This window comes from Protomyctophum parallelum (assembly GCF_964188405.1).
Source record: "Protomyctophum parallelum genome assembly, chromosome: 2".
In the NCBI taxonomy this organism is placed as follows: domain Eukaryota; kingdom Metazoa; phylum Chordata; class Actinopteri; order Myctophiformes; family Myctophidae; genus Protomyctophum; species Protomyctophum parallelum.
The window spans coordinates 1,587,541-1,614,527 of record NC_139699.1 but is presented as its reverse complement, the minus strand read 5'-3'; the positions used below and the strand labels follow the sequence as shown (position 1 = coordinate 1,614,527).

The window sequence follows — 26,987 nt, the reverse complement described above, 5'->3', positions numbered from 1 at the left end:
CTAATAACGTCCATAGACGTCATGACAAATGTGATGAGGTCAGCACAAATGTGATGAGGTCAGCACAAATGTGATGAGGTCAGCACATTTTGGGCAAGTGGCTATGGTTGTTTTTAGCCCAAGGGGTGTATTTTGTGCAAAGCTAATGCTTGGAATGGATTCAGAATCATGAAAAAACCCTAGTTTGACATTACTTTGACGTTACATGCTACTTAAGTTTGACATTTTTGCCTGCCCCAATTTCTTTTATAGGGGTTTCTTGTGACCCTACAGTCACAAGAAACCCCTATAAAAAATTGCCCAATACTGACAGCCGGTCAGCAAGTGGATTCATGAATATATGTATATAGAGTTTATAGACAATATTTTAGGCCAATAAAAAAGACTATATACCAAATTTCCCACCCGCCCACCTCGACTGCCGGACTATACTCAGCATTGTACCTTTTGGAACTTTTAGAAGTGTCTTATTGTTCCAAAAGGTAGGCCTACTGTTAAGTAGCCTAGATTATTTTCATGAAAACTACTTCTAACAGTGGTGGAAAAAGTACTCACATTTTACATAAGTGTCAATAAGTATCAATACTGAAATATAGCAATCCTGTGTGCAAAAGTCTAAATGCACTTGAGTAAAAGTACAGTAAACATACTCATTACGCAGAATTATCCCATTTCAAGTTTTTTTAATTTTTTATGTCTTTTCGAAATAGCAGCTCACGACACAATGTGTCACAAATGTTAGCTTGTAGATCGGCTATTTTCAAATGGCCGGAATGTATATAGGGTTGATATGGTTAATGTATGTTTTGTACGTATTGGCTAATCCACAAAGTAACTATAGTAACTAAAGTAAAGTACAATATTTGCCTCTGAGATGTAGTGGAGTAAAGTAGGTAAGTAAAAGTAGGCCTATTGTAAATACTCAAGTAAAATTGCACTTACAGTACAGTACAGTAAATTTACTTTTAGTTACTTTCCACCATGACTTTTACTGGTGACGCGCTGCATGTGTAGCAACACTTGGAGCTTGTATATCCACGGCTTCCCAAGCCAGCCATGGCTCACCCTGTTAGCCATGCAGCCTATATGATCTGTGGTGCGCTTGCTATAGGCCTACACTCTCAATTAGGGATTTTCCCAGAGGTTAATTTCACTGATGTGTGCAACCTTTATTCAAAATTTTTAATTTGTATTGGAGTGTGAAGCTTGAACAATAGTTAATTGCGGACCGCTACAGATAAACTGTGGATATTAACATACCAATAAGGACCCAGGCCAAATCCCACTCTACAAGCTCACAACTGGTTGTGGACACTACTCTATGACCCCTTTTCCACCGGTTGGTTCCCAATGGGAACCGGTTCAGTTCTTTTTGGTTTTTAGTCCATGAGCCAGAGCTCCAAAATGGGTGGGCAAACTATACCCAATATTAAAATGTTTATAGGATCAATACAAGTAAATTAATACATGATAACCCTTCCACAGTAGTACCTTTTTCATATTTTTGATTATTTTGCATATTTTCCTACATAATGCCTCATTTGCATATTTAAAAATGTAAAATTTGTAATATAATAAATCATTGCCTTCATGTAAGTACTCAATTGGGGAAGTTTCATGGTGATAACAATCTAATATAGGTATGGTTTTGCCTACTCAATTCATATTAACCTTCCAATTTTGGAGCTTTGGCTCATGGACTAAAAACCAAAAAGAACTGAACTGGTTCACATTGGGAACCAACTGGTGGAAAAGGGGCCTATGAGTCTGACTAAGCTATTGATTTCTGTGCAGGACTTGCCAAGTCGCCAGAGCAATGGTAAAGTGTCTATCATTTTGAAATGATATGGAGAGAAAAGTCAAGAGTCGGGATCTGAAGATTTAACATAGTGTGACATGCTGACATACTGTATACCAATTGAGCAAAAACCCACTAGTCTTGCAGGTTGAAACTATGCCAATACATTAATTACAACCATTGTAATTTTGTTCATGTATATGATTGCTGTGCCAACAAGTTCTGATAATTAGATTTGTTATAATAATAATAAAGTTATTCCTAGATTATTTAACTGAATATAGGTCATCGTTGCAACGTCACGCGTACTTCATCAAAACCTATGGTTTGTCTCCACCTTGTGGTAGAAAACGTCAACAACAGCCGGCATGTGGTCTGTGAAAGGCAGCAGTAAACTACACTATTACACTACAGTCAGGAACTCCAGCACCAACATGGCAGCGACCCGCTGGGGAATCTGTAGTGCCGGAAAAATCAGTCATGATTTTACAGTGGCTTTGAAAACACTCCCTCCCGAGGACCATCAGGTACAGTATTGTCACTTAATGTGTGCATTCAGTGCAACATGTTTCATTTCGCATTGATTCGATTATAGCTAGCTGCTGCGCGCAGACCTGTGTCAGCAACTAAAACGCTTCCGCCATTCGCGATGGACTGTAGTTAATACAATAAGTGAATGCACGATTGTTCTTCTTTTACTTAATATTGATCTAGATTAAACCCCTACAGCCACAGAAGCAACTTACTGCCATACAAATTAGTACATAATAGGTCTTGTTTAGGCTGGTTATACTTCTAGAATAGAAGTAAGTACTTTTACTTGTTCAATAAAGCATTTAAGGTCAAACTTGTACTTATCTGGATTTGATCGTCCAACTCTGGAGGATAATTAACTTTACTAGACTTAATGAATGACAAGTGGAATTGCATCTTACTACAGATCGTGGCTGTGTCAGCTCGCAAGCTCCAGGATGCGCAGGACTTTGCAAAGAAGCACAGCATCCCACGAGCCTATGGCAGCTATGAAGAGATGAGCAGAGATCCAGACATAGGTCAAATGAGTCAAATGACAGTGTCTGTCAACTGTCAACCATTTGCTTTTGAAAAGCTTCAGGGTGGTGGCAAATGGGAGATGATAATATCCAGACAATTCACATCGTATACATTTGTAAAATATTCTTAATTGGCTGATTTGGCTCTCAAATAAGTAGGTAGGCTATCCATTACTGCTCAAGTAATCTCTCAAGGCAGAATATTGCTGCTCAAGTGCTTTTCTTTCAATCACCTAGACTGGAAACCAGATGAATCTTCCATAGGAAATGCCAGGCTAACAATAACCAGGACAGTGACATCATTCCCCAACAAATCTGACCCAATCAAATTATTAATCAACAAACAAAATTACGAAAACTATTGAAACAAAAAACTGTATCTACTGTACTGTACTACTGTATCTGGCCCTAAATAGACAATACACAGTGGCAGAATATTTGAGCATGGCGACTGATAACATTTTACAGACTCAGTGAGCACAGCCGGGCCGGCATATATACGTACAAACCTGGCTGCCCAGAAAGTACAGGCTGTGCTTTTACTGTAGCCAGAAAGAGCTTTTTTCTTTACATTATGCTTATGTTTTTACTAGTCTTGTTTGTATTATTTGTTTCCGATTCAGATTCTGAATATACATTATTTTGTATCATTCTGTATGTAATGCTTTGGTAATATCAGAATGCTTTGTAGCCCCATCTGGAACCTCACCTCGGAGGGAGCGGTTCAGATCGTACTATAGTAGCATTACCATCAGGATACATTTGCTTCAATAAGATGGTGTTGTTGTAACTTGGTACTCTGTGTGTACTGTAGACGTGGTGTATGTGGGAGTCATCCATCCGTACCATCGGAGTGTGAGCCTGCTCTTTATGGATGCCAAGAAGAACGTACTGTGTGAGAAACCCCTGGCAATGAACTCCACAGAGGTAAAGGAGATGGTGGCCTGTGCCAAGATGAACGACGTCTTTCTGATGGAGGTATGTGGAGCGCCAACTAAAGTCCTGTCATGTTCATATTATTATCATTTTGGCTTGAGTATTAGTCTGCAGACAAATTGCAAGTTGAGTTGCAAGTTTTAGCTTAATAGACGTACTAAACAATAGTACAAATATGTTGTCACTGTTAATGCTAAACATTAACATGACATAAATTAAAACATAAACAACATGCATGCTGTAGTATAATTGCGGTAAAAGTTAATCCGATTAAATTAGCATTTTACACACAGTTGTTCTTGTTTGGTTGTAGTTATTGTGTTTTTATATTAGCATTGTTGGAGTGAGTGATAAACCAGCCAAATCTAATTTATAATCACAAACACATCACATGAAGATCAGCTCTTGACGGCAAGAAACACTGTTGTATGATGTAGTATAAATTACGCTTAACCCATTCTGACCTGAGATCAGATTCATACGAGGTTTCCGCCGGACACACACTGGTCTGATTAACCCATTCTGACCTGAGATCAGATTCTAAAAATGTCAGTCGTTCTTCGATTTTTTTCAAAAATAGCAGACCTACAAGCTCGTATCGCGCCACTCGGTGGCGCGCTATGAGCTTGTAGATCTGTAGATCTATTTTTCAATAGCTAAAGCATAACATGATGCCGACACCAAAATGGGTGCCCGGTCAGAATGGGTTAAAGGGATATTTCACTTTCAAAGATGTTTTGGGCAATTTTAACTTCTACTCCTGCATAAAAGAGCACCCAGAATATAGCTGATCTACAAGCTTACAACGCGTCACGAAGTGATGTTTTCTTTTTTTTTTTACAAAGTATATTTATTGGGTTTTTTAGACATTTTTAAGCTTGTAGATCTGCTATTTCTGCTTTTTGAGGGGCACTAGCCCCTCCTATGCCCAGCTTTCCGACTTTCCGTTTGTGAAAACACAAACATTGAAGACGGAAAAGTGAGGACGCAAATTGTGATTGGCCAGAAAGAGATGATGTTGTTGATAACAGCACCCTTCACTTCACACGGGTGTGATTTCTTTGACAATTATGCAAAGATAATTGCGATTATCTCAAATAATTGCAATTGGACGATTATGTAATAATTGTGACAGGCCTTCAGTATAGTGGCAGTACATCAGTCTCTGTTTGTCTCCAGGCGGTGTGGACGCGGTTCTTCCCAGCCTCTCTAGAGATCAAGAGGCTGTTGGCCCAGAGGGAGATGGGCGAGGTGAAGATGGTGAGGGCAGACTTCGCGGCTCCCCTCATGCACGCGCCCAGAGCCGTGGAGAAGGAACTGGGCGGCGGGGCTCTGCTGGACATCGGCGTCTATTGCCTGCAGTTCATATGTATGGTTTACAATGGCGAGAAGCCAGAGTGCATCCAAGCCACTGGATGTTGCTTGGACACAGGTGAATATATAACGGGGTCAGCAAGTGACAAGGTCCTTTACTGTAATGCTACTGGGGGTTGACGGTAGGGCTTGAAGCAACTAGTCGACTATTCAACTAGTTGACTAGTAAATCCACTAGTTGACCTTGCTGGTACTATTTGACTAGTTGATAAGAAAAAAAAAAGATCAGCTAGAATGCTAGATTATAGTCACCAATGTACAATTATTATTATTATTATTATTATTATTATATATTTTTAACATAATAGGTAGTTAAACAACTAGTCGACTAGTAAACTTGGCAACTAGTCAGCTAGTAAAAATCACTAGAAGTGAAAGCCCTAGTTGACGGGAATTCTTGTTTTAGCCGTGTGCTCAACAAACCGGTGTCCGCACCTTCAGTGCAGTTCATCACAATATTTATTTTCTGTTCTAGTCCGTCACTCTCACGACACAAAATAATAAAAGAAAAATACAGTCCACAAATGATCTTGGCCACAGTCACAGCACACACAGAGCACTGAGTGAAAATGTACAAGCATATGAACAAACCTGCCCCCAGCAGAGGCCATATAATTGTTGGAATGAAATTTGTGGACAACAACATGGTTGCATATAATACAGGTTTAAGCTCTTGTTTACACGATGCATTAAGAGGTTACAATATGTAACAATATGTTAGGTTGCGTTTCTCAGTCCATGTGGGGTAGTGTGAGACAATAAGACTTTAAACTGTCCGAATGTAGCACTGAGAGTCCTATGTTTCGGTATTGTACTGTATGTGTCCAGCTGTGTGGAACTGTGTTTTAACTGTGGGTCTTACTGTATGCGTGTATGCCACTTTAGGAGTGGACGAGGGCATGGTTGTCACCCTGAAGTTTTCCGGGAACAGGATGGCAGTGTTTACCTGCTCTGTTGCCATGGAGATGCCCAATGATGCCATCATCGCTGGTACAAAGGGCACCATCAGGGTAGGTCACAGGCGGAAGCAGGTTTCAGCCCACCACAACACAACTCTTATGAAACGATATCCTCGTAGTTTCTGTATAGTGTTTGTTGTGAACAGCCTTTAGAACCATCATGTAACGGGCATGTACCCGAACAAAGATAAGAGATACGTAAGCAATGTGCAACAGGCAGAATACACACAATAAAACAAATCACTTACTTTGTGCAGATCCCTGCCCACATGTGGTGCCCTACGTCACTAGTAGTGAACGGGAAGGAGACAGCGTACCCATTACCAGAGCCCTATCTGCCCACCAACTTCACTAACAGCACTGGGATGCGCTACGAGGCTGAGGAGGTTCGACAGTGTCTGCTCAAAGGTACTGTGTCATCTTTAAAGAGCTGGGGCAGTTTGTTCTACTGAAATACTGGCTGTACATCCCAACTCAGATGCACTTTGTTCGATCTCAATATCAGTCGGCATATATAAATTCAGCAGTGGCCTATAGTAGTAGAATTATGTAGTAATGGACATCAAAGAATGTGCAAAAATTGTTCTATTAATATATACATATATATATATATATGAATAAATGCATTTGATCCACATATGAATACCCAGAGGGTTAAGTGTTAAGGCATTTAATTAGCCAAGTCTGCTGCATAGATAAATGGTAAATGGTAAATGGTGCATTTATATAGCGCCTTTATCCAAGGCGCTTTACAGAGATTGTGCATTACATTCACCCATTCATACACCGATGGCAGCGGAAACCATGCAAGGCACCAACTAGCACATCGGGAGCAATTAGGGGTTCAGTGTCTTGCTCAAGGACACTTCGACAGTAACTCTGGGGGAGCCCGGGTTTGAACTAGCAACCTTACGGTTACCATCCAGGCACTCTACCCCTGAGCCACTGCCGCCCCATAGATGAATATTATAAGTTGCTATGCATTCGAAAACTGGCCCCCGTAAAACCTGAATCCCCCACCTTTTTCCCTCAATGATGATTTCCTGTTTTTAGCTCTATAGAAGAGTATATTTGTACGTCTCCAATTGTTATGATGAATTGAACATGGTGGGCCCTATTGTAAACAAGTGTAATACTTTATGGTGTCGTCCACAGTTAAGTTTTGTATTGAGTTGTGCTTGAAATGTACTGTAATTGTCCAATCTGTTAATAAATTCAATCAAAAAGCACAACCTGCAACGCAGTACAGTCACCACAAGGTGGCATCAGGACACTTAATTTATCACATTAAAAGTTTTACAGGTGTAAAAGAGCAGTGCCATGTCTGTTGCCCACTGCTTGTTTTTTTGTACAAGCTACCCAGCTATCTCTCTCACACAAAATATGTATGAAATGTGTGAATGGAGTGTACAGTTGTGTCTACAGTACATAACGTGATAGTGCCTGTGTAATGGAGCATGTGAGACTGACATGGCACAGTGCCTGTTCAGCAGCCTGATGCCTGGCTATGGAAATCGTCCCCAAGGCTTAGTCTGTTCATTGGACATTTGATACTGCAGTGTCGCCAACCAGTTACAGCTAGTTTCTGGGGCAGTAAGGGTCTGAAGATCTATTTAGCACAGTAAGGGTCTGAAGATCTATTTAGCAGACTCACTGCAACACCATTCATGTAGATCAGTCTCTAACAGGGGACTTGAACCCTAGCGTCCCTATTCTAGGGGTTAAAATGATTGTCTGAAAATACACATTGGTGAGTCCAATATAATCGAAAAGATTTATAACAAACAAATTTATGGATCATCTATGAGTGTTCATTTCATATATTTGGACTGAAAAACGTTGAAGACCCCCCCAATGTAGATGATTAATGTTCCAGTAAGGTACTACAATGACCAAATTATATTTGAGATGTCCCGTTCCTCTTCCTGTAGGGATGAAGGAGAGCCCAGGCATGTCACACGCAGATTCTCTCCTACTGGTTGAGCTGGAAGATGAGGCTCGTCGGCAGGTGGGAGTGGTGTACCAACAGGACAGCCATTAACCCCCAGAACAGATAGGGGTTCGGTCCTGGGGAGGATGTGTCACCAAGTACATTTTACACTGAAAGACACCTGTGACCTGTAAAGAAAACTAAATTACTTCCGAGTGCAGATTCTTCATAGTCCAAGTGGATGAAGTAACTTTTGGGGTGAAAACTCAGACTGGAGCCTTATATTCTTTTGGTACAGTAAATATACACCATACAACTGAAATGTAAGTATGCTCATTTGTAAAAAAAACCTTTTAGTACAATGAAATGCATTTTTCTAGCAGTAAAGTTTTGACTTTTGCAAAGTATACACTGTACCCATAATTCACAAAACCAATTGTTCATAAAAATTGCATTAAAGACACGTTCAGGACATAGGTTAAGTGCTCATCTTTTATTGATGGAAATCCAGACAGATCCGTACACCACATGTATTACCCTTTACATCATGTTAGACCTCATAGCCTTGCATCATAATCAAAAGCAGGTGAAAAGTTAAGACACACAGCTTGGTCAACGACAGACAGGAGTGCGCGAGCGAGCAATGATAGCATTCCTTTATCCACTCTGGTTGAAGAGGGACAGGGTTATATACATACACGCCCTCTCTGGTCCCCAAAGAAAGACCCTAAAAGTGCTCATTCATAACATCAACTTTAATGAACCATAGAACATACTATAGCTCTTAAACTTGTAGGATATTATGCTAATGTAAATACATGTAAAGGGCTTTCGAATACTTCTCTCACAACACAAATAAAAGTTAACTGCACTGAAAGACCTGTGTAACACAGACATCCAAAACTAACATTTCTATAGTTGGACAAAATATAAGTAGTGTTGGATGCCCAGAACAAAAATAAACAATCCACATTCACAAAAGGTCAACTATAATACAGAAGAATGCAACATTGTCTACAGTAGATTGGGAATGCACTTACAAGATATACTCTTAAAATACAGTGAAAGCTGGTATAAGATATCCACATACATAGACAGCCAATATTGGCCATATTCACACAGTGTTACTTACATACTTGAGGGATGGGGAAACCCGACCATTAGAACAAAATGAACAAAGAACAAAATGGCCGCTGCGTGAATATAGTCAATAAGAGGGTTCGGCTTGGTAGAGTGACAGGAGACCAGAGGCAGCAGGGCCCTAAGAGGAGCCCTTTGACGCATTTAAGCAACCACTTTGTTCGCTTTGTAGGCAGAGAGGAGTGTGTTCAGTAAACAAAACAAATGTTTTACAGTTACATAAGTGCAGTTGCCAGCTTTAGTTCTACCTCGCCTCTCCCCCAACAACTCCACCTAAACAGACAGCCTGCTCTGATACATCTTGCCTGTCTTGGAATAATACGGTTTGTCTGAGTAGATATACAGCAGTGTTGTGGTGATGAAATGAGTGTACAAAAACTGAAGCCCTGAAGATTGGGGTCAGTTGAGAGTGATGAGGGGAATAACGACAACACTTAGCTGGAATTGTGTTCGGACTAGCAGCCACCACCCGCAGCTCTTGGGGTGGGGGGGGGGGTGGGGGGCTGAACAAATTTGTTGCTGCATTATTGCCTAAAGTTGCCTAAACTTGGTTGGAGGTCTGGAGTCTGTAAGCCCTGATGGTGGGATGAGGAGGGCCATGTGTGTCGTAGTGGAATGGATGGGGGGGGGGGGGGGTACAGGGATGTGGTTATGAAAGACAGATAAGGGGATGATCAGCAGTGGGCTGCCGTGTCGACAGAGTTCAGGGCACTGGGACCACACGCATGGTGTTGGTGTAGCCAGAGCCAGGACGCCAGCCAGTCAGCACAATGACCACGTCTCCTTTCTTGAAGAAACCACGCGCTTTGCCTAGAGAGGAGTAAAAACAACATTTAGCAGACGGGACAATCTCTCATATCGCGCCACCGAGTGGCGCGATACGAGCTTGTAGGTCTGCTATTTTTTGAAAAATCGAAGAACGACTGACATTTTTAGAATCTGATCTCAGGTCAGAATGGGTTAATCAGACCAGTGTGTGTCCAGTGGAAAACTCGTATGAATCTGATCTCAGGTCAGAATGGGTCAAGTACAGTATGTGCTACTAAGTAGCTAGGTCAGCAAGTAGACATCAAACCTACCATCCTTCTAAATAACATGTAGTACTAGTTTGTCGACAAAAGGGATGCGTCAGGATTGCACATGTAAACGTGTGAGTCTCATTATTCAATATATGCCAGGAACAGCATGACAGGGTTTCTGAAAAAGGTAGGCCCTCGTATGGCAGACATGAGTAGCATGCTTTTGGTTTATTCGATTATTCAAGTAGCTCATGACAAGTTTACTTTCCCTTTGCCATTAGCCCACCCTGAAGCTACAGGATTTTAATGACCGTATAGGCTGAGATTGCCTTGTCGCCATGAGAGTCTTGGGAGCTACTGGGAAGAGAGGCGTCTCACTCATCATGTACCCCGGTATCTCCCCTATAGGTCGCGTTGTACTTGTACCAGATGGGTTCATGTCATCATGTGTACATTGTCAAATATCAAGTCTCACCCATTTCCATGGCAAAGTTGACCCGCAGGTCGACGTCCTCTGCCCACACATCATGGGCTGGCTTGTTGTACAAGACGGGGAAAATGCCACGGTACAAGTGGGCCTGGCGGGCCGTCATGGCGTTACGGGTCACGGCGATGATGGGGGCGCGGGGTCTGTACCTGGAGATCAGGTGGGCGGACCTACACAACAACAAACACTACCGATTAGGACAATATTGCAGCTTTAATTTTTATAAATAATGAACAGGACAATTTGACAAATTGATTAGTAGAGCACAGCCAGGCAAGACAAATCCTGAGGACAAATACTAAGGATTTAATTCCAGTGTCGGATATACAACTGGACACAAAATAGATACACAAGGTCGTTTTTCAGTGTATAACTTTAAAATAGCACACCTACAGTACAGTATCGCTAATTAGAGATCTCAACTAAGCTGATTTAAAACTAGCCAATGCAAACATCGAAAACATAATATTGATGAATAGTGCTTCATCTTGTTTATATAGTACATTTTTGGTGAGAATAATCATAACAAGCTTTCTGGAAAGACATGGCCACTATTGAGCATGATATATTAACCCATTCTGAACGGGCACCCATTTTGGTGTCAGCATCATGTTATGCTTTAGCTATTGAAAAATAGCAGATCTACAAGCTCATATCGCGCCACCGAGTGGCGCGATATGAGCTTGTAGGTCTGCTATTTTTCAATAATCGAAGAACGACTGACATTTTTAGACTCTGATCTCAGGTCAGAATGGGTTCGTCAGACCAGCGTGTGTCCAGCGGAAACCTCGCATGAATCTGATCTCAGGTCAGAATGGGTTAAGATGAAACCCAGGTGAACACCACATCACTGTAGACTAATGTCGCACAAACTATTGAGTTCTGTGCTGCGTTCACGCTGGTGGCGACAAAAACTACAAAACTTAAATATCAGAGGGAAATGACTGATGTGTTTTTCTTCTTTTAAATGGAACAAAGCAGGAATTGTGGAAAGAGAGGAGAGTGACGGTGGTGAAACAAAACATGATTTAGGCTTGACGTGGACTCCAGCTCAACTTTTATTTTGTAGCGTGGTTTCCATTGACAAGGACTTGTAGCCTGTGGCTTTGTCACTCACCACTAGTGTGAACCCAGCAATCCTCTAGCCTACCTGGTACTAGAATACTGTGCTGACTGACTGAACACAACCACAATGATGCTGAAAGATACTTCTCACTTAACCCATTCTGACCTGAGATCAGATTCATACGAGGTTTCCGCCGGACACACACTGGTCTGATGAACCCATTCTGACCTGAGATCAGATTCTAAAAATGTCAGTCGCTCTTCGATTTTTCAAAAATAGCAGACCTACAAGCTCGTATCGCGCCACTCGGTGGCGCGATATGAGCTTGTAGATCTGCTATTTTTAAATAGCTAAAGCATAACATGATGCTGACACCAAAATGGGTGCCCGGTCAGAATGGGTTAAACCACCCTGTGCAGTGCTGCACTTCACTCTCACATCACTTAAACCACCCTGTGCAGCGCTGCACTTCACTCTCACATGCACACAATCAAGGGGGAGGGACAACATCTGATATCATGCAGGTACATTTCTCTCCGGTGGGAGTCGGGGGTGGACAGGCATGCATCTGTGAACACCTTACCTCCTGGGACCGAGGTCCCATCCTCACCTCTCCCCCAACCTTCCATCTCCTTACCTGCCGGTCTTGGTTAGAACGATAATGGCACTGGCACTGCATTTGAAGGAGGACTCAACAGCTCCTATGGCCACAGCCTCCGAAGGGTCTCTGGTCAGTTTGCTGCTTCGCCTCAACCCATCAAAAAGCTGCCTGTGGAAGGTGGCTGCCTCCGCCTCGCGTGCAATCTGAGCGTGTGCGCGTATGATGGACCCGAGGAAGGGAGGGAGGGCAGGATAGGGTAGCAGCGAGTTACACTCAGACACACCACCACTACACACATACACTGGGAGGGAATGACACCTGCTTAACATAGTCTACTGGACATGGAATGTCTTCATAAGTGAGCAAGGGCCCTGTACATCGGTTTAGCCTGAATAAAGTCCAGAAAGTTATGGTGAAAATATATATTACTATTGTATAGCAGTATAGAATAGTTTGGATTAACCCAATAGACAAGCTAAGCAGTTTGGCATTCTCTTCCAGTTAAGGTCAGGCAATCAATTGGTCCCTATACCTGTCCCTACTCTACACCTCACAAGACCTTCAGGTCTCTCTGCGTTTGTGTGCTCCGGGACCAGCTAGTTGTGTGAGCCCGACTGCCTACCTTCCAGAGCCAGTGAGCACAATGAAGGCAGAAGCTAAGATCTTAAAGGAGGCCTCGACGGAGCCGATTGCGATAGCCTCGGCAGGATCGGTGGAGTGTGGCACGCCACGGCGCAGGTCCTCGAACAACTGGCGATGGAACACTGCTGCCTCTGCTTCACGAGCGATCTAGCACAGGCCAAGAGCAAGATGCCACACACCAGGCAAAACCCACACAAATGTACAGTAGGATAAAGGACAGATGAGGTGAATGGTAGAAAAGTGAGGAGAGAAGAGGTGAATGGTTGAAAAGTGAGGAGAGAAGAGGTGAATGGTTGAAAAGTGAAAATGTAGGAGGATGGATGGGAAGAAAGGTGATAGACAGGTGGAAATAGATGGCACAGAAAAAGAAATGAAGAGGTTTTAGTAAAGAATACAGTTAGTGGGACAAAACAGAACCATTAAACGTATAAAAATGCTTGATTTTAAAAAAGTGCATTTAGGTATAAAACAAAATGCTGATGGGTGGCAATTTCATTGCTGCGATGACTGTCTAAATTAAACATGCCATCCAATTTGATTTTGTTCAGACTGGATGGCTGTAAAACTGATTGAAATGAAGCAGACAAATGAAGCCAATATAGGTTGTCAAGTCATGCCGCACAAACATTATGCAAATTCAATACAGTCGAGGAAACAAGTGAAAGATTTAGAAAAAAAAAGGTTTTACTGAAAGGATAACCAAAATGTTAAAAAATGACTTAAGTGATAGTTCCGATTTTTTTTAACTTAAGCAGTATACTTGCCATTAATATAGTGGTTGAAACTGTATTAATTGCCTGAGTCCCGTGGTGGGAATACGGCTCTGGTTTTGGTGAAATATTAAGTAATATTAAGTTCCGGTCATTTTGTGGGGGGCACAGAGGGCCATGCATTAAAAGTAAATTAATTCACAAAACTAACTATGGTAGAAATGGGTCAACAATACAAATAACTATAGTGCAACTTTCGTTCATTTTTGACCCCACCTTCACACAGAACTATGTTTCGTGTCCATATCACTACGCCCAAAACATTGTTCCATGTGATAGAGGGGTCAAAGTCGAACGAAGGTTGCGCAAATATTTTAGAAATAGGTCAGCAATACAAATTACGCTAGTTTGTGGATTATTTAAAATGAACGGAAGCGGAACTACTCAATATTCAACAAAACAAGCAGAACTCCCAGCACGGGAGGCGGGCAATCAGTTAATACAGTTGCAACCACTATATTAATGGCAAGTATTTCTTACAGCTAAAGTTAAAAAAAATTATGAACTATCCCTTTAAGATAGAAGGATAAACAAAATGTTACATAATGATTTAGCCAAGTAGCTTAGTCTGTATATAAGAGTACACCATCATATCATCCCTACATTTGTGCAACTGTATGGATTCAGATCAGTACTGATGAAACAATGGTTTAAAGTTGCAATACGTGCCGACTGCTGAGGCCTAGATGCACATTAATGCAGAGTCACTCCTGCATGATGCAACCAGGATGACTGCAGGAATAGCATAGCCGGGGCACCATTCCATTTTGGGTTTATGAAACCGCTACGTCATGTTGTAGCATTGTTTTGTAGTCATTAATCTTCCGGAACTTCCTTTTCCCTCAAACCGATTTCTCGATAAAAGCTACAAGAGCTTTTATTGTCATCCAGTTTGAGGGAAAAGGAAGTTCCGTTTGATTGTTCCCGTCTGTACAAAACAATACTACAACATGACGTAACGATATCATCCGTTCCACACGGCACTTTTGGAACAGAGACCAGGCTTTCCTCCGAGGTGGAAAGCCTGGTGAGGCGAGGTTAGTAATAGCAAGGAGCCCAATACAGTGAGTAGAGGTTAGGATGGACCTGAGCAGAAGGGCTATGGACACTACAGCATAAGCCACATTATTCATCCATGCAAATTCTGCTATCGCCCTAACAGTATTCTTCATTGAAAAGGAACTGCCGTTAACGGTTGTAAAAATAAGGAGGTTTACAAATTGCTGACCCTGACAATCATACAAAACAAAAAGCAGGAGAAAGAAATAGCCATGCAAATCCACGTCAAGGACTAACGGAAGATCAACCCGTCAAATAAAATCTTCATGCTTGAATACAGACTTTATTGTCTGTTTATATTGTCAAATCAACAATAGTGTACATTTCAATGAGGCAATGATGTTACCAAAGGCATTGGGTGGGGTGTGTCACTCACCATGTGCTGTGTGCGTACTGCCTCGATTGGGTAGTCTCCCTTGGCGGTCTCTCCACTCAGCATGATGCAGTCAGCTCCATCCAGCACGGCGTTCGCTACGTCGCTGCCCTCAGCGCGGGTAGGCCTGGGCTTCTTGATCATGCTCTCCAACATCTGTGGTTGGCAGTGAGGCGATGTTGAAGTTTGAATATTATGTCACATAATTATGCTTCGTTAGGTCATCTTAAGTATCTTTGAAAAGGCACAAGACAATGCATAAAATCCTTATGCAGGGGTGTCTCATGTGGGAATATATTCTGGGGGAAAATATTGCAGGGTTCCAACAGTCTGTTGCTGAACCCTGTATATGTGGACAGCATATTCAGATCTTCTGAGTACATGCTGGACTCACTGAGAGGAGGGTTCCATTGTCTGTTGTACCGTGTATGTCGTCACTCGCAATCTTCCGCCGTAGCCTGAAAACCCACCTTTTCAGACTCCATCATGGCCCATAGCACTTACCCTAACCCCTTAGATAGCATTTCTGTTGGCTTAGATAGCATTTGACACAGACTTATAGCATGTTATGTAGACAGCACTATAATTGTATTGTATATAGTCATAGCATAGTAGTAAATATGTATAGTTTATATGTAGTGCATGTATAGTTTCATTATATAGATATTCCACTGTTACTTTCTTAGCTTACGCATGTTTCATGATAAATGCTTTTATGTGATGTATTCCCATGCTTTTGTTCTTGATTAAATGTAAGTCGCTCTGGATTAAGAGCGTCTGCTAAATGCCTACATTGTAAATTGACTGCATATTCATTGTTTTGTGCATTTGTGACGTACAGGACTATACTGCACTCTCATACCAGCCACTACCAGTAAAGAAGCAATCAGCAGCAACGTGTGGTCCCTTCTTTCCATCAAAACAAGTGTTAGCGGATGTGCAGCCAGCTAATCTGACAGAGCACACCCACCCGTTACACCCCTGTTAGCTTAGCCAATTGAACCCTAGCAGTCTTATCCTGGGACAAACATTCTGCAAAAACAACAGGTCTATAACCTCACAATGCGTCGCAACAAGATATACTGAGGTTGTATATTGGCAAATATCAGCAAAGAAATTTAGTGTAGAGGGAAAATTAGCAGGACTGAGTATAGTCAGTAATTCTTCAAAATATCATTACTACTGAACTGACCTGTGTGGCGCAAGTGATTGGCTTGCCGGCTTTGTTGCAGCGACCAATCATCATCTTCTGTGCCAGGAACACCTTCTCTGTTGGGATCTCGATACCCAGGTCTCCACGGGCAACCATGATGCCGTCGCTAGCATGCATGATCTCATCGAATCTACAGACGAGGTGTGGAAGGTTTTATGCAGGGTTTCAAAACAAGGGTCAAATAAGAAAGAAAAGATGCATTGAAATAAGCCTGGAGCAAATTGAAAATCTGTGGGGATGTAAGGTGTGGTTGTCTTTGCTCACAGGTACAGGATTGTGTATGAAACAGAATGCACCTGGATTTTCAGACATTCAATGATATTGTGGGATGCATGCAAGCCAAAATGTCAGGATAAGGTACTGTGGATGCGTTTTGACCACTGCTCAGAGTAGGTGTCATTCTAGAATTCACTGCTGGAATCTTTTGAGGTGTCGGAGAAGCTAATTCAACCAAATAGACCAAAGAAAGAACCCTCCACTTGATAATACCAGCCAACACATTTGCTCCAACAACCCCCTCTCCCCTAGGACCTAAACTAGATTTGTTGGTTATATCATATCCTGTGCATTGGTGAACACACACACACACCTGCGCACTCCCTCATGGTTCTCCAGTTTGCTGATGATCTTGATGTCCTTGCCCTTCTCCCCCAAAACGGCTCTGACTGCAGCAACATCTGCAGCCTTGCGGATGAAAGAGGCGAAGACCATGTCCACTCCATGCGCCAAGCCAAACTTCAGGTCCTGGATGTCCTTGTCCGAGACGGCAGGCAGGTCCACAGCAGCCCCAGGAAGGTTCACTCCCTTCTTACTGCCCAAGGTGCCTCCATTCTCAATCTCACAGATCAGGTAGTCATTGCCTATTAAAGAAAATTCCACCATCAGACTCTGTAGATATATCATGAATCCAGTGACATTCAACATAAGTATTTTGTGTTTAATTCACCTTTTGTGCTAGAGGTTTTCTACATTTTCCTGAATGCCATTAATTCATCCATAGCCACTTGAGCCCCATTTCAGGAAAAGTGAAAACGGATATATAAATTTGCAATTCATCCTTGAAAAAGTGCATTTAGGACCATTAAAGGTGTAGGGCATTTTATTTTGAAGTTTCAGACGGTTTCAGCTGGAAACACCGCTCTGACGTTTCTGAACAAATCAGAGCGTCGCATCCCTTCAGGCGATGGGATGGTAGCTATGCTATGCAGGACACATGGACTGACTTTGTCTGATAGTCGGCCAGCTGTACAAGTTTACTGTTATGTGGCTTATTTCTACCCTATGTTTTCAGGTACATATTTTAGCGTGATGATTAAGTTGAAACCGAGTAACACTGTCTGGATGTTATCTTGAATGGGAATAAAAACGGAGGATTTCTGTTGGACGGATGCGCAGAAGATATGGGGAATTAAACTGGTGAGCTTCATTTGTATTGACACGTAGCACGTTTTCAGGAAGTAATAAAAAAGGTTTTTTTTAGCTGATGTAAATCTGGCTCAATTGGTGAAACAGGTTGCTTCTTTTGAGTTTGTTGCTTTTGCTGGTTTAAGGATTAAAATAAATAAATACATATAATATCCAGATTTTAGTTATTTATTTTATAGTGAGGAGAAAGCTCAAGTGAGTCTTGGTCCCTTCTCCAGCGCTCCCTCACCTATCTCCTGGACCTGGAGGGACACGAGTCCGTCATCAATGTAGATCTTGCTTCCGATCTCCACCACATTGCCAATGTTTTTGTAGTCCAGCCAGAGGACCTCGTCGCTGCAGTTCTCCTGAAAGCTGTCGTCCCACGTCAGCTTGATCAGGTTCCCCTTCTGTAGCTCCACCTCAGCTGTTCCACTCTGTTACATCAGCAACACAGGATTTATTTTGATAGCACGGTGAACAGAGACAGGAAAGAGAGGGGGATGGCATGCAGTATAATGCCTGGGGTCAGATGTGAACCCAGGCCAGCTGCAGAAATACTATAGCCTTTTTACACACACACACACACACACACACACACACAGCTTTGTTTTAGCTCATTTCCCTTCTGAGCCAGAGTAAGCTAAGTTATTGTTAGTGGTGCGATTAGGGGAGTAACATTAAGTGTTGTATGCACTCCTTAACCTGCAATTGCATTACCCAATTGTCTGAATAAAGCAAATGCATTTTTTTCAAGTAACTTTGTACTAGTTTCAAATTTCCAGCACAACTTTAGTTTTCAAAACAATACTGGTGTTTTGCAAACACGGGGCTATAGGGCAACCAGCCACTGTGGCCATCATTTTTTTTGAATATTCTGTTTTTTATTTTCAATTTTTCACAAAATACACAGAACACCCGTCCACAGCCCTCCCCCCTCCCCACATACAAACCCACATACATAGAATACAACACAGTTAAAGCATAATAACAATAATAATATTATACAAAAAACGTGAAAAACAAAAAAACTAAACTAAACAAAACAAAACAAGAGACAAATCTACTATACACTAGAAATTTGTTTCCGGTAGCAGTCGATCCAGACTGAGATAGCTATAACAATACTGATACACGTTCCCTTGGAATTCAGTCAACAGTCATGGGCTATCAGAATGAAAATCCAGCCATAATTGCAAACGGAGAAAGTCCAAATGAAGTTGGCAGCTACACGGAATTTACCATCCAAATGTTTTGAAATTGTAACCATTATATTCAAATGAGGATTGTTCACCGTTGAAGGCTCTGTGCCAAAGTGTGTAGCCCTAAAATCTAGAAATGAGTTTGCATCTTTTTCTCTTCCGGTTTCCTAGTCGCCAAATCTTTCATTATTATTTTTTTGTTAGATAGCAGAAATAAAGTCTGTGTTTAACACAATCTAAGCTTACACAACATAAACATATGTCAGTAAATACCACGCTCGGGTCTTAACCCATTCTGACCGGGCACCCATTTTGGTGTTGGCATCATGTTGTGCTTTAGCTATTGAAAAATAGCAGATCTACAAGCTCATATCGCGCCACCGAGTGGCGCGATACGAGCTTGTAGGTCTGCTATTTTTGAAAAATCGAAGACACTTTTAGAATCTGATCTCAGGTCAGAATGGGTTAATAATGAAACAGTCAGGATGTAATAGACATTTTTAGAATCTGATCTCAGGTCAGAATGGGTTAAAAAAGGTGGTTGCTTAAGTGGCTAAATGACAGGTCTTCAGGGACATTACATGTCAACCTTTCAGACTATGGTACTAGGCTACTAGCTAAAAACATTCATTTACTGCTGCTCTGACAGTAACTTTCAGACTATGGTACTAGTGGGGTTCCGTCTCCATGTTAAATTTAGTTGTCATTTACAACTCATGTAAAAGTTTCACTTTCAGTACTAATTTGAAGGTGAGGGTCTATAGAACCATTTTGGTTCGAGTGGCAATCACCAAAATAAAATAATTGGCCTATAGGGGGCGTAGTCAGGTGCCAACCCTCATCAGCCCTACCAAAATATGTAAACTGTTGTAACTTTTGATTAAATTATCCAATCTGAACATATGATATATGTATGGATTCACAATCAGGAGTAGCATTTGGTACTTAAACCTTATTACACATATAATATTTGTTTCCACCCAGTATTGGTGTATATCCACAAAATAGCAGGAAAAACGAGCTAAAAACTAGTAGTGGGGTCCCTAGACAGAACGTCATTTACAACTCAACAAAAGTTTAACTTTCACTTCTAATTTGTAGATAATGACCTATAGAACAATTTTAGTTCGAGTGGCAAGTCTACAAATTAAAAAATATATATATTTTGCCAAATTTCCAAAATGGCCAAAATCGGAATTATGTTTATTTGAAAAATGTCTTAATTTTATTATATTGCTGTTTTTTCTTTGTTTTTCTTGCTATATCAAGTTAATCCTGTGTGAGGAATCAACTGGATTTCAAATATTAATGTTTTGAATAATCTGATATAGAAACAAAATAAAGATGGCTGAATTACTACATTACGCCTAACTTCTATCCTGTTGAACCTAGAATGGTGATGTTGGTGCCTATACCTATGTTATCATGAATGACTAATTGTATAAAAACAAAATACATATAATAGGACAATATATAATATTTCACACAAATGAGACAATGCAGTACATATGTGGGGAACTAAAGTTAGATATTGGAATATAATACACCACTCCTGTGTTATATTTGTTTATTTTATTTTAGTTAGTTATACTATGTACTGCCACTATAGGGGGCAGAGTAGCAGGTGTGTCTTAATTGTTCAGACTTGGTATCTTGTTAGTTATAATACACATACTGCAGAAGAGCATGAGCTGCACTGATTGCTCTCCTGTGGTATTGATATTTTGAAGGTATACGCAAAAAAGTTAAACATGTCATGAAGGATCCTAAAGTGTTTTTTATGAATATGGATAGTCATGTGGGATAAGTGGCCATCCCAATAGTATGAGCTAGCATTAACCAAAGTAGCCTGTAGCTATAGCACAGGCTAAAACTAAAGGCTAGCTACAGTATAGCAATTATGCTGAGGAAGAAATTGTGTTTTCATTATTTTCATTATTATTATTACAATGGTAAATGTGAATGTAGCTATATGCACTGCTGACTGTTTTCTTGTATTAATATGTTGAGGCAAACTGTTAAATACAAAAGTTATATAATAATATAATATTTTCTATATTTTTTCATGATATGACCCTAACAGAAAACTAAACCTGGATAAAGTATTTGTCTGTTATGGCTGGGACAACGAAATGGCAGTTGTGCATTTTGTGCCAAAAGCAAACTGAGGAAAGACTTGTTTGCCCTCTTGCAAATCCAGTTGCCAGTCGTAGAGAAGGACATCATAAGCCTTGCAAGTCAGTTCAGAGCAATTGACGCTTCTCGATCCCCACCCAGACGTAGAACTTCCAGATGCAGAATCCATGAAGCGAAATCGTGCATTCTGGCATACAACTTGTCCGCATCTGTATAGGGCAACAGCACTTGACAGTGCAAAAAAAAGGCATTCTGGAGGTGCTGTGGCATTGGCAAGAAGATCATGCCGGACTGGTGCACCTGTTAATCGTAATAAATGTCTCTTTTGTGGTGAAGAAACATATGCAGCAGACCATTCATTCCAGAAGGTAGAACTCACCCAAGAGATAAACGACAAGGCAGTTGCGCTGGGAGAAGACCGTATCGTGGCACTCCATGACTATCCATATTCATAAAAAACACTTTAGGATCCTTCATGACATGTTTAACTTTTACCTTCAAAATATCAATACCACAAGAGAGCAATCAGTGCAGCTCATGCTCTTCTGCAGTATGCTTAGTCTTATAACTAACAAGCTACCAAGTCTGAACAATTAAGACACACCTGCTACTCTGCCACCTATAGTGGCAGTACATAGTATAACTAATAAAATAAAATAAACAAATATAACACAGGAGTGGTGTATTATATTCCAATATCTAACTTTAGTTCCCCACATATGTACTGCATTGTCTCATTTGTGTGAAATATTATATATTGTCCTATTATATGTATTTTGTTTTTATACAATTAGTCATTCATGATAACATAGGCATAGGCACCAACATCACCATTCTAGGTTGAACAGGATAGAAGTTAGGCGTAATGTAGTAATTCAATGTACATTGGCAGCCATCTTTATTTTGTTTCTATATCAGATTATTCAAAACATTAATATTTGAAATCCAGTTGATTCCTCACACAGGATTGACTTGATATAACAATAAAAACAAAGAGAAAACAGCAATATAAGAAAATTAAGACATTTTTCAAATAAACATAATTCCGATTTTGGCCATTTTGGAAATTTGGCAAAAATATATATTTCTTTAATTTGTAGACTTGCCACTCGAACTAAATTTGTTCTATAGGTCATTATCTACAAATTAGAAGTGAAAGTCAAACTTTTGTTGAGTTGTAAATGACGGTCTGTCTAGGGACCCCACTACTAGTTTTTAGCTCGTTTTTCCTGCTATTTTTGTGGATATACAGTATACACCAATACTGTGTGGAAACAAATATTATATGTGTAATAATGTTTAAGTACCAACTGCTACTCCTGATTGTGAATCCATACATATATCATATGTTCAGATTGGATAATTTAATCAAAAGTTACAACAGTTTACAATTTTGGTAGGGCTGATGGGGGTTGGCACGTGACTACGCCCCCTATAGGCCAATTATTTTATTTTGGTGATTGCCACTCGAACCAAAATGGTTCTATAGACCCTCACCTTCAAATTAGTACTGAAAGTGAAACTTTTACATGAGTTGTAAATGACAACTAAATTTAACATGGAGACGGAACCCCACTATACTAGGCTACTAGCTAAAAACAGTCATTTACTGCTGCTCTGACAGTAGCCTGACCTAAGCAGAGACATTTCTGGTCTAGAGGGGCGGGTCGCGCCTCAGAAAAGCGCGCACCCTGATTGGATCTCATCGATCTGTCCGTCACCCCCGGCCCCTCCTCTCCCCCCTAGTGCAGCGCTACGTCACATCATTTAGAGCGACGCCTACGCGGAAGGGTTGACTCCCACTTTTAGACTGGTTCAGCCCACGGCTTTTTCCAGGCTTTCATCTTTCGCGCAGACGAAATGAAAGCCTGGGTATCGAGGCTACTCTGACAGTAACTTCGCTGTGCTTAGTGTATGGCAAACACTGAGCACCAAGAAGTTGACAAAACACCAACCATTGCATTGTGTTCACAATTCAGAAATCAATCTGGGGTCAAAATGATCTCCGAGACCAGCTCCACGGTTTCTGACTTTGTTTGGCTTTTACATGGGCGCACAAGATTTTGTCCACGTTGAAATTAGCATGAAAGCACAGCTTTAGGTAAAAAAAGAAAAATTGATCAATCTGGTCAAAGTGGCCCAGGGTTCCATGCATATTAAGTCCATGAGACAACTTACGCCTTTGATGAGTCCAGTCCTGATCTCGGGGCCCTTGGTGTCCAGAGCGATGCCAATGGGTCTGTAGTGGATGCTGCCAGGACCAAAGCTCTCACACGCCTCACGGATATTCTTGATGGTCTCGCTATGGTACTGTATCATAGAACAGATTCAAGAGACATTAATGCTTCAGGTATTTATGCAAACATTAATGACTTAAACCGTCAAATACCAGGAACTGAGCATGGCCACGCTGATGAAGAGGCTATTGATATGGATACAGAAGCTTAAACAAGCTGGAGTCTGTAGTCAGATTCATAGCACCCCTTATTTATATAAAGATGAGCATGTAGATGATGCCTTTACCAAGAGAACTCACTGTGAAGAAGTGCGTGTTGTTCAACAATTAAACAGGGTAGCATCAAACCTGCATTTCAGGACAGTCTTTCTAACGCCCCAAATCATGGCACAGAAATTGGAATTTCCTCATATTATATTTGTAATACACTTTAACGACGCACATAAAACTCTGCGTGGTTTCATGTGCATGTCGGATATGATTTCTACATGCACAAGCAGCATTTATTCATTGCCTTTTTTTATGCACCTTATGTAAATTGGACTTTGTACATTGGATTTTACTGTGCCTTCCTTTTTTTACTTTTCTGTGTTCCCTTTCCAAATTCTTCCTGCAACTGTAAATGTTGAACTTGCAAAAAATAAAAATAAACTCACCCATTGTTTTACACATTGTAATCATGTGATGACAATAGCGGATAGTGATTGGGATAGCGGTTCAGATAAGTAAAGAGGCGGCAGGGCTGGGCAGGGCAATTAGAAGATAAGGCATATCTGACAACTAGTAATGATAGTCATAAACATGACTCACAAAATATAATTGCTGCGAGTCCCTGCATTTTAAGCATCATAGAGGAAGCAACTTAAAAACTGTCTGGGTTGTTCACATAAGCCCGAGTAGACGATACAATTACCAAAAGTTTTTTTGAAAGTGAAATATCCCTTGAAGCATCATAGAGGAATTTAGGAGCAATGTGGTTTCTTTTTGCCAGGTGCTTGGACAACCTGGACTACATTTGCTACTACCTCTAGTAGCGACCGTAGTGGACACGTCATGATTGGCTGCCTCGTCTCCAGGCTGCCTCTAAGGCTAAGCCAACGGGAGACTTACCCATAAAACCCATACTCTGAACGCCACAACGTGAAGCAGTGAGCCGAGGCAGAGGATGCGGCACACAAATTATACTGTGTACAGTAGATGTTCATAAACGAGAGCTTTCTGCACCTGGCAGTTATGAGTCAAGTAATAATGGTTAACATGTTTCATCAAAACAGTTATTGAGTAAAACACATTAATTAAACACTACATTGTTAATGTTTAACATGCAACATTAAAAGTAAAAGACATGCCAAGTGTGTGTCATTGACATAGTCAGTGGTATTGAATGGTTTATCCTGAATCTTTTGCAGCAGATTTATCTGTGATGTTTCTTATTAAACTGGCTTATGGCCAGCCTAATTAACAGTGGATTGTGCCTTCTGCCTGCACTATTCATATGTTTAATTCGTAATTTTAATGCCAATAGAAAAATCTGTGATATACACACTATATCTACTATATCTCATTTTAACACAGCAATCCTATAGTATATTTTACGCAGTCCTGATGGTGGCGGTAATGTCACCATTATGCCGGTTTAACGAACCATAACATCCGGTAGTAGCTTTGGACTGTGCAGCACTATCAGATGTCCGGGATGGACTTTGGACTGTGCAGCACTATCAGATGTCCAGGATGGACTTTGGACTGTGCAGCACTATCAGATGTCCAGGATGGACTTTGGACTGTGCAGCACTATCAGATGTCCGGGATGCTACGCTATCATCGTATTATTTTTATAACCAAGTCAAATTAAGCTCTAATCAAGCCTCAAATATCACATTTTACGCAGCGATGCACATAAAGACCGCGTGCGTGCGTGCGTGCTCGACCATGCACGTGCGGATTCCGGACGGTTTTACATTACATCGGCTGTTAGCCAAACAAGCTAAAAGTTGCTACATTAAGCCCCCGATTATAGGGAATTAAACAATTCCGATCCGATCCCAATTTCTGTGTTAGCCGATACCGATACCAGTGTTGTGATCTCATGTTGTGTTTATAGCTAGCTCTATATGTATATATATATATATATATATATATATCACTCAAGTGTGCACTTGCAGTTTGGGCAACTCCAAATGTCCCAACATTTCATTTACCTGCCATAGTATCAACCCCTTACCCCTGTGTTGGATCTGTGGTTAGACTGGCATATTCGCCGATACGACCCGATATGACAAATAAGGGCCGATCCCATACAGTATCGGGACAGCTCTAGTTGGGACATAATTTCATTGTACCCAAAAGAAAAAAAAAGGGAAATAAGTCACTAAAGGATGACACAAGCTCACATAACAGTCTATTGTCAACGGCCTCTAGAGCAGATCACAGGGTTCCTACACATTTGGAAATTCAAAATTCCATACTTTTTCCCCAGACTATATTTTTGGGCAAGCTGCAGTCGAAAAACAGGTGTAAAGATTATTTTTTATTTTGAATGGGGTGGTTCAGTGTCGGAGGCAAATTAGCTTTTCAGATCGAGAGACAGTATAATATGGATGTACCCCAACTTTAATACTCTACCATCATAAAACACTCTATAGCAGGGGACCAGGGGACCAGGGGTGCCCAGAAGGTAGATCGCCATCTACCAGTAGATCACAAAGGCTTTGCAGGTAGACCACATCACATGCCCCAAAATATATATTAAAAAAAAAACTACCGGTACTTGAATTAAGGTGACTGATTGATTAAAAGAGCCTTTCAGCTCAAACACACAATACAAATACAAAGTCATATAGGCTACAAATAACTACGAATTCCATTTTCCATTCCAAGTTTGTTTGTCTTATAGTATGTAACTGCTGTTTTCAGCAATGGGATAATAGTTTTTTGGGTCAGATGATCTTGTTGAGCTGGTCAACTCTATAGCATAACAGTTTTACACTAATGGTATCAGTTATGATGATATGATTCAAGGTGGTGTCTTGAATGACAAGGCAGATCATGACACAGCCACTGCATAACGCAGCCAGGCGAACGCTATGAGCCTGGCAAACGACCAGCCTTTGATGCCCCGGGTCCTTGTAAAGTTTATGTGGCGTCCTAGGTGTGCCTGTAGATATTAAATTATAAGCCGAAGGTTATACTAGTTATAGCATCACAGTACTGAATCAACTAGTGGAGTTTAGTATAGAGAGAGCATAGCAGTGGGCGTGGTTTTCTGGACCCACTGAAAAATCGTCCATTCATTTTCCCCATCGAGATTATAAAAAATATTTACATCCAATTCTTTTAAGCCTAGAATCAAGCCATCCAAGATCCTGGTGAGTCATGAATTAAAACCTTTGATTCTGTGAAAGATTTAACCCTAAACAGAGAATCAAAGGTTTTATGGTAATGATTCACCAGGATCCTGGATGGCTTGATTCTAGGCTTAACCCATTTTGGGCGGGAACCCCTTTTGGTGTTTTTAGGGGGGCAAAGCGGGAGTCACGAGACATGGCTAAAGGATGTCCAGGGGGTCCCCAGCCAAAAACTTTGAGAAC

At 41.0% G+C, this 26,987-nt stretch overlaps 2 protein-coding genes across 5 annotated transcripts in view; one reads left to right on the top strand and one right to left on the bottom strand.

Moving 5' to 3' along the window:
• The first annotated feature begins 2,208 nt into the window (after positions 1-2,208).
• Positions 2,209-8,474, top strand: dhdh.2 (dihydrodiol dehydrogenase, tandem duplicate 2). Of its 2 annotated transcripts, none has more exons than XM_083759448.1 (7): positions 2,209-2,325; positions 2,739-2,850; positions 3,665-3,828; positions 4,966-5,218; positions 6,046-6,170; positions 6,377-6,527; positions 8,051-8,474. In XM_083759448.1, the coding sequence occupies exons 1-7, from the start codon at positions 2,233-2,235 to the stop codon at positions 8,158-8,160; spliced, it is 1,008 nt and encodes a 335-aa protein (XP_083615574.1). In that variant the 5' UTR covers positions 2,209-2,232; the 3' UTR covers positions 8,161-8,474. The 2 variants fall into 2 exon arrangements, with proteins under 2 accessions (XP_083615574.1, XP_083615573.1); XM_083759447.1 differs by having other exon boundaries at positions 6,377-6,534; positions 8,059-8,474.
• Positions 8,475-8,527: 53 nt separating this feature from the next.
• Positions 8,528-26,987, bottom strand: part of pkma (pyruvate kinase M1/2a) — a 28,558-nt gene continuing 10,098 nt past the window's right edge. For 2 of the 3 annotated variants that reach the window (XM_083759899.1, XM_083759897.1), the window contains exons 4-11: positions 23,340-23,471; positions 18,074-18,260; positions 17,009-17,279; positions 16,399-16,549; positions 15,210-15,362; positions 12,985-13,151; positions 10,684-10,865; positions 8,528-9,999 (exon numbers count right to left, since the gene is read on the bottom strand). In XM_083759899.1, the coding sequence (XP_083616025.1) occupies positions 9,893-9,999; positions 10,684-10,865; positions 12,985-13,151; positions 15,210-15,362; positions 16,399-16,549; positions 17,009-17,279; positions 18,074-18,260; positions 23,340-23,471 (1,350 nt within the window). In that variant the 3' untranslated portion in view covers positions 8,528-9,892. Of the gene's footprint in view, positions 10,000-10,683; positions 10,866-12,398; positions 12,566-12,984; positions 13,152-15,209; positions 15,363-16,398; positions 16,550-17,008; positions 17,280-18,073; positions 18,261-23,339; positions 23,472-26,987 lie in introns of all 3 variants that reach the window. The other variant, XM_083759898.1, reaches the window with a different exon arrangement.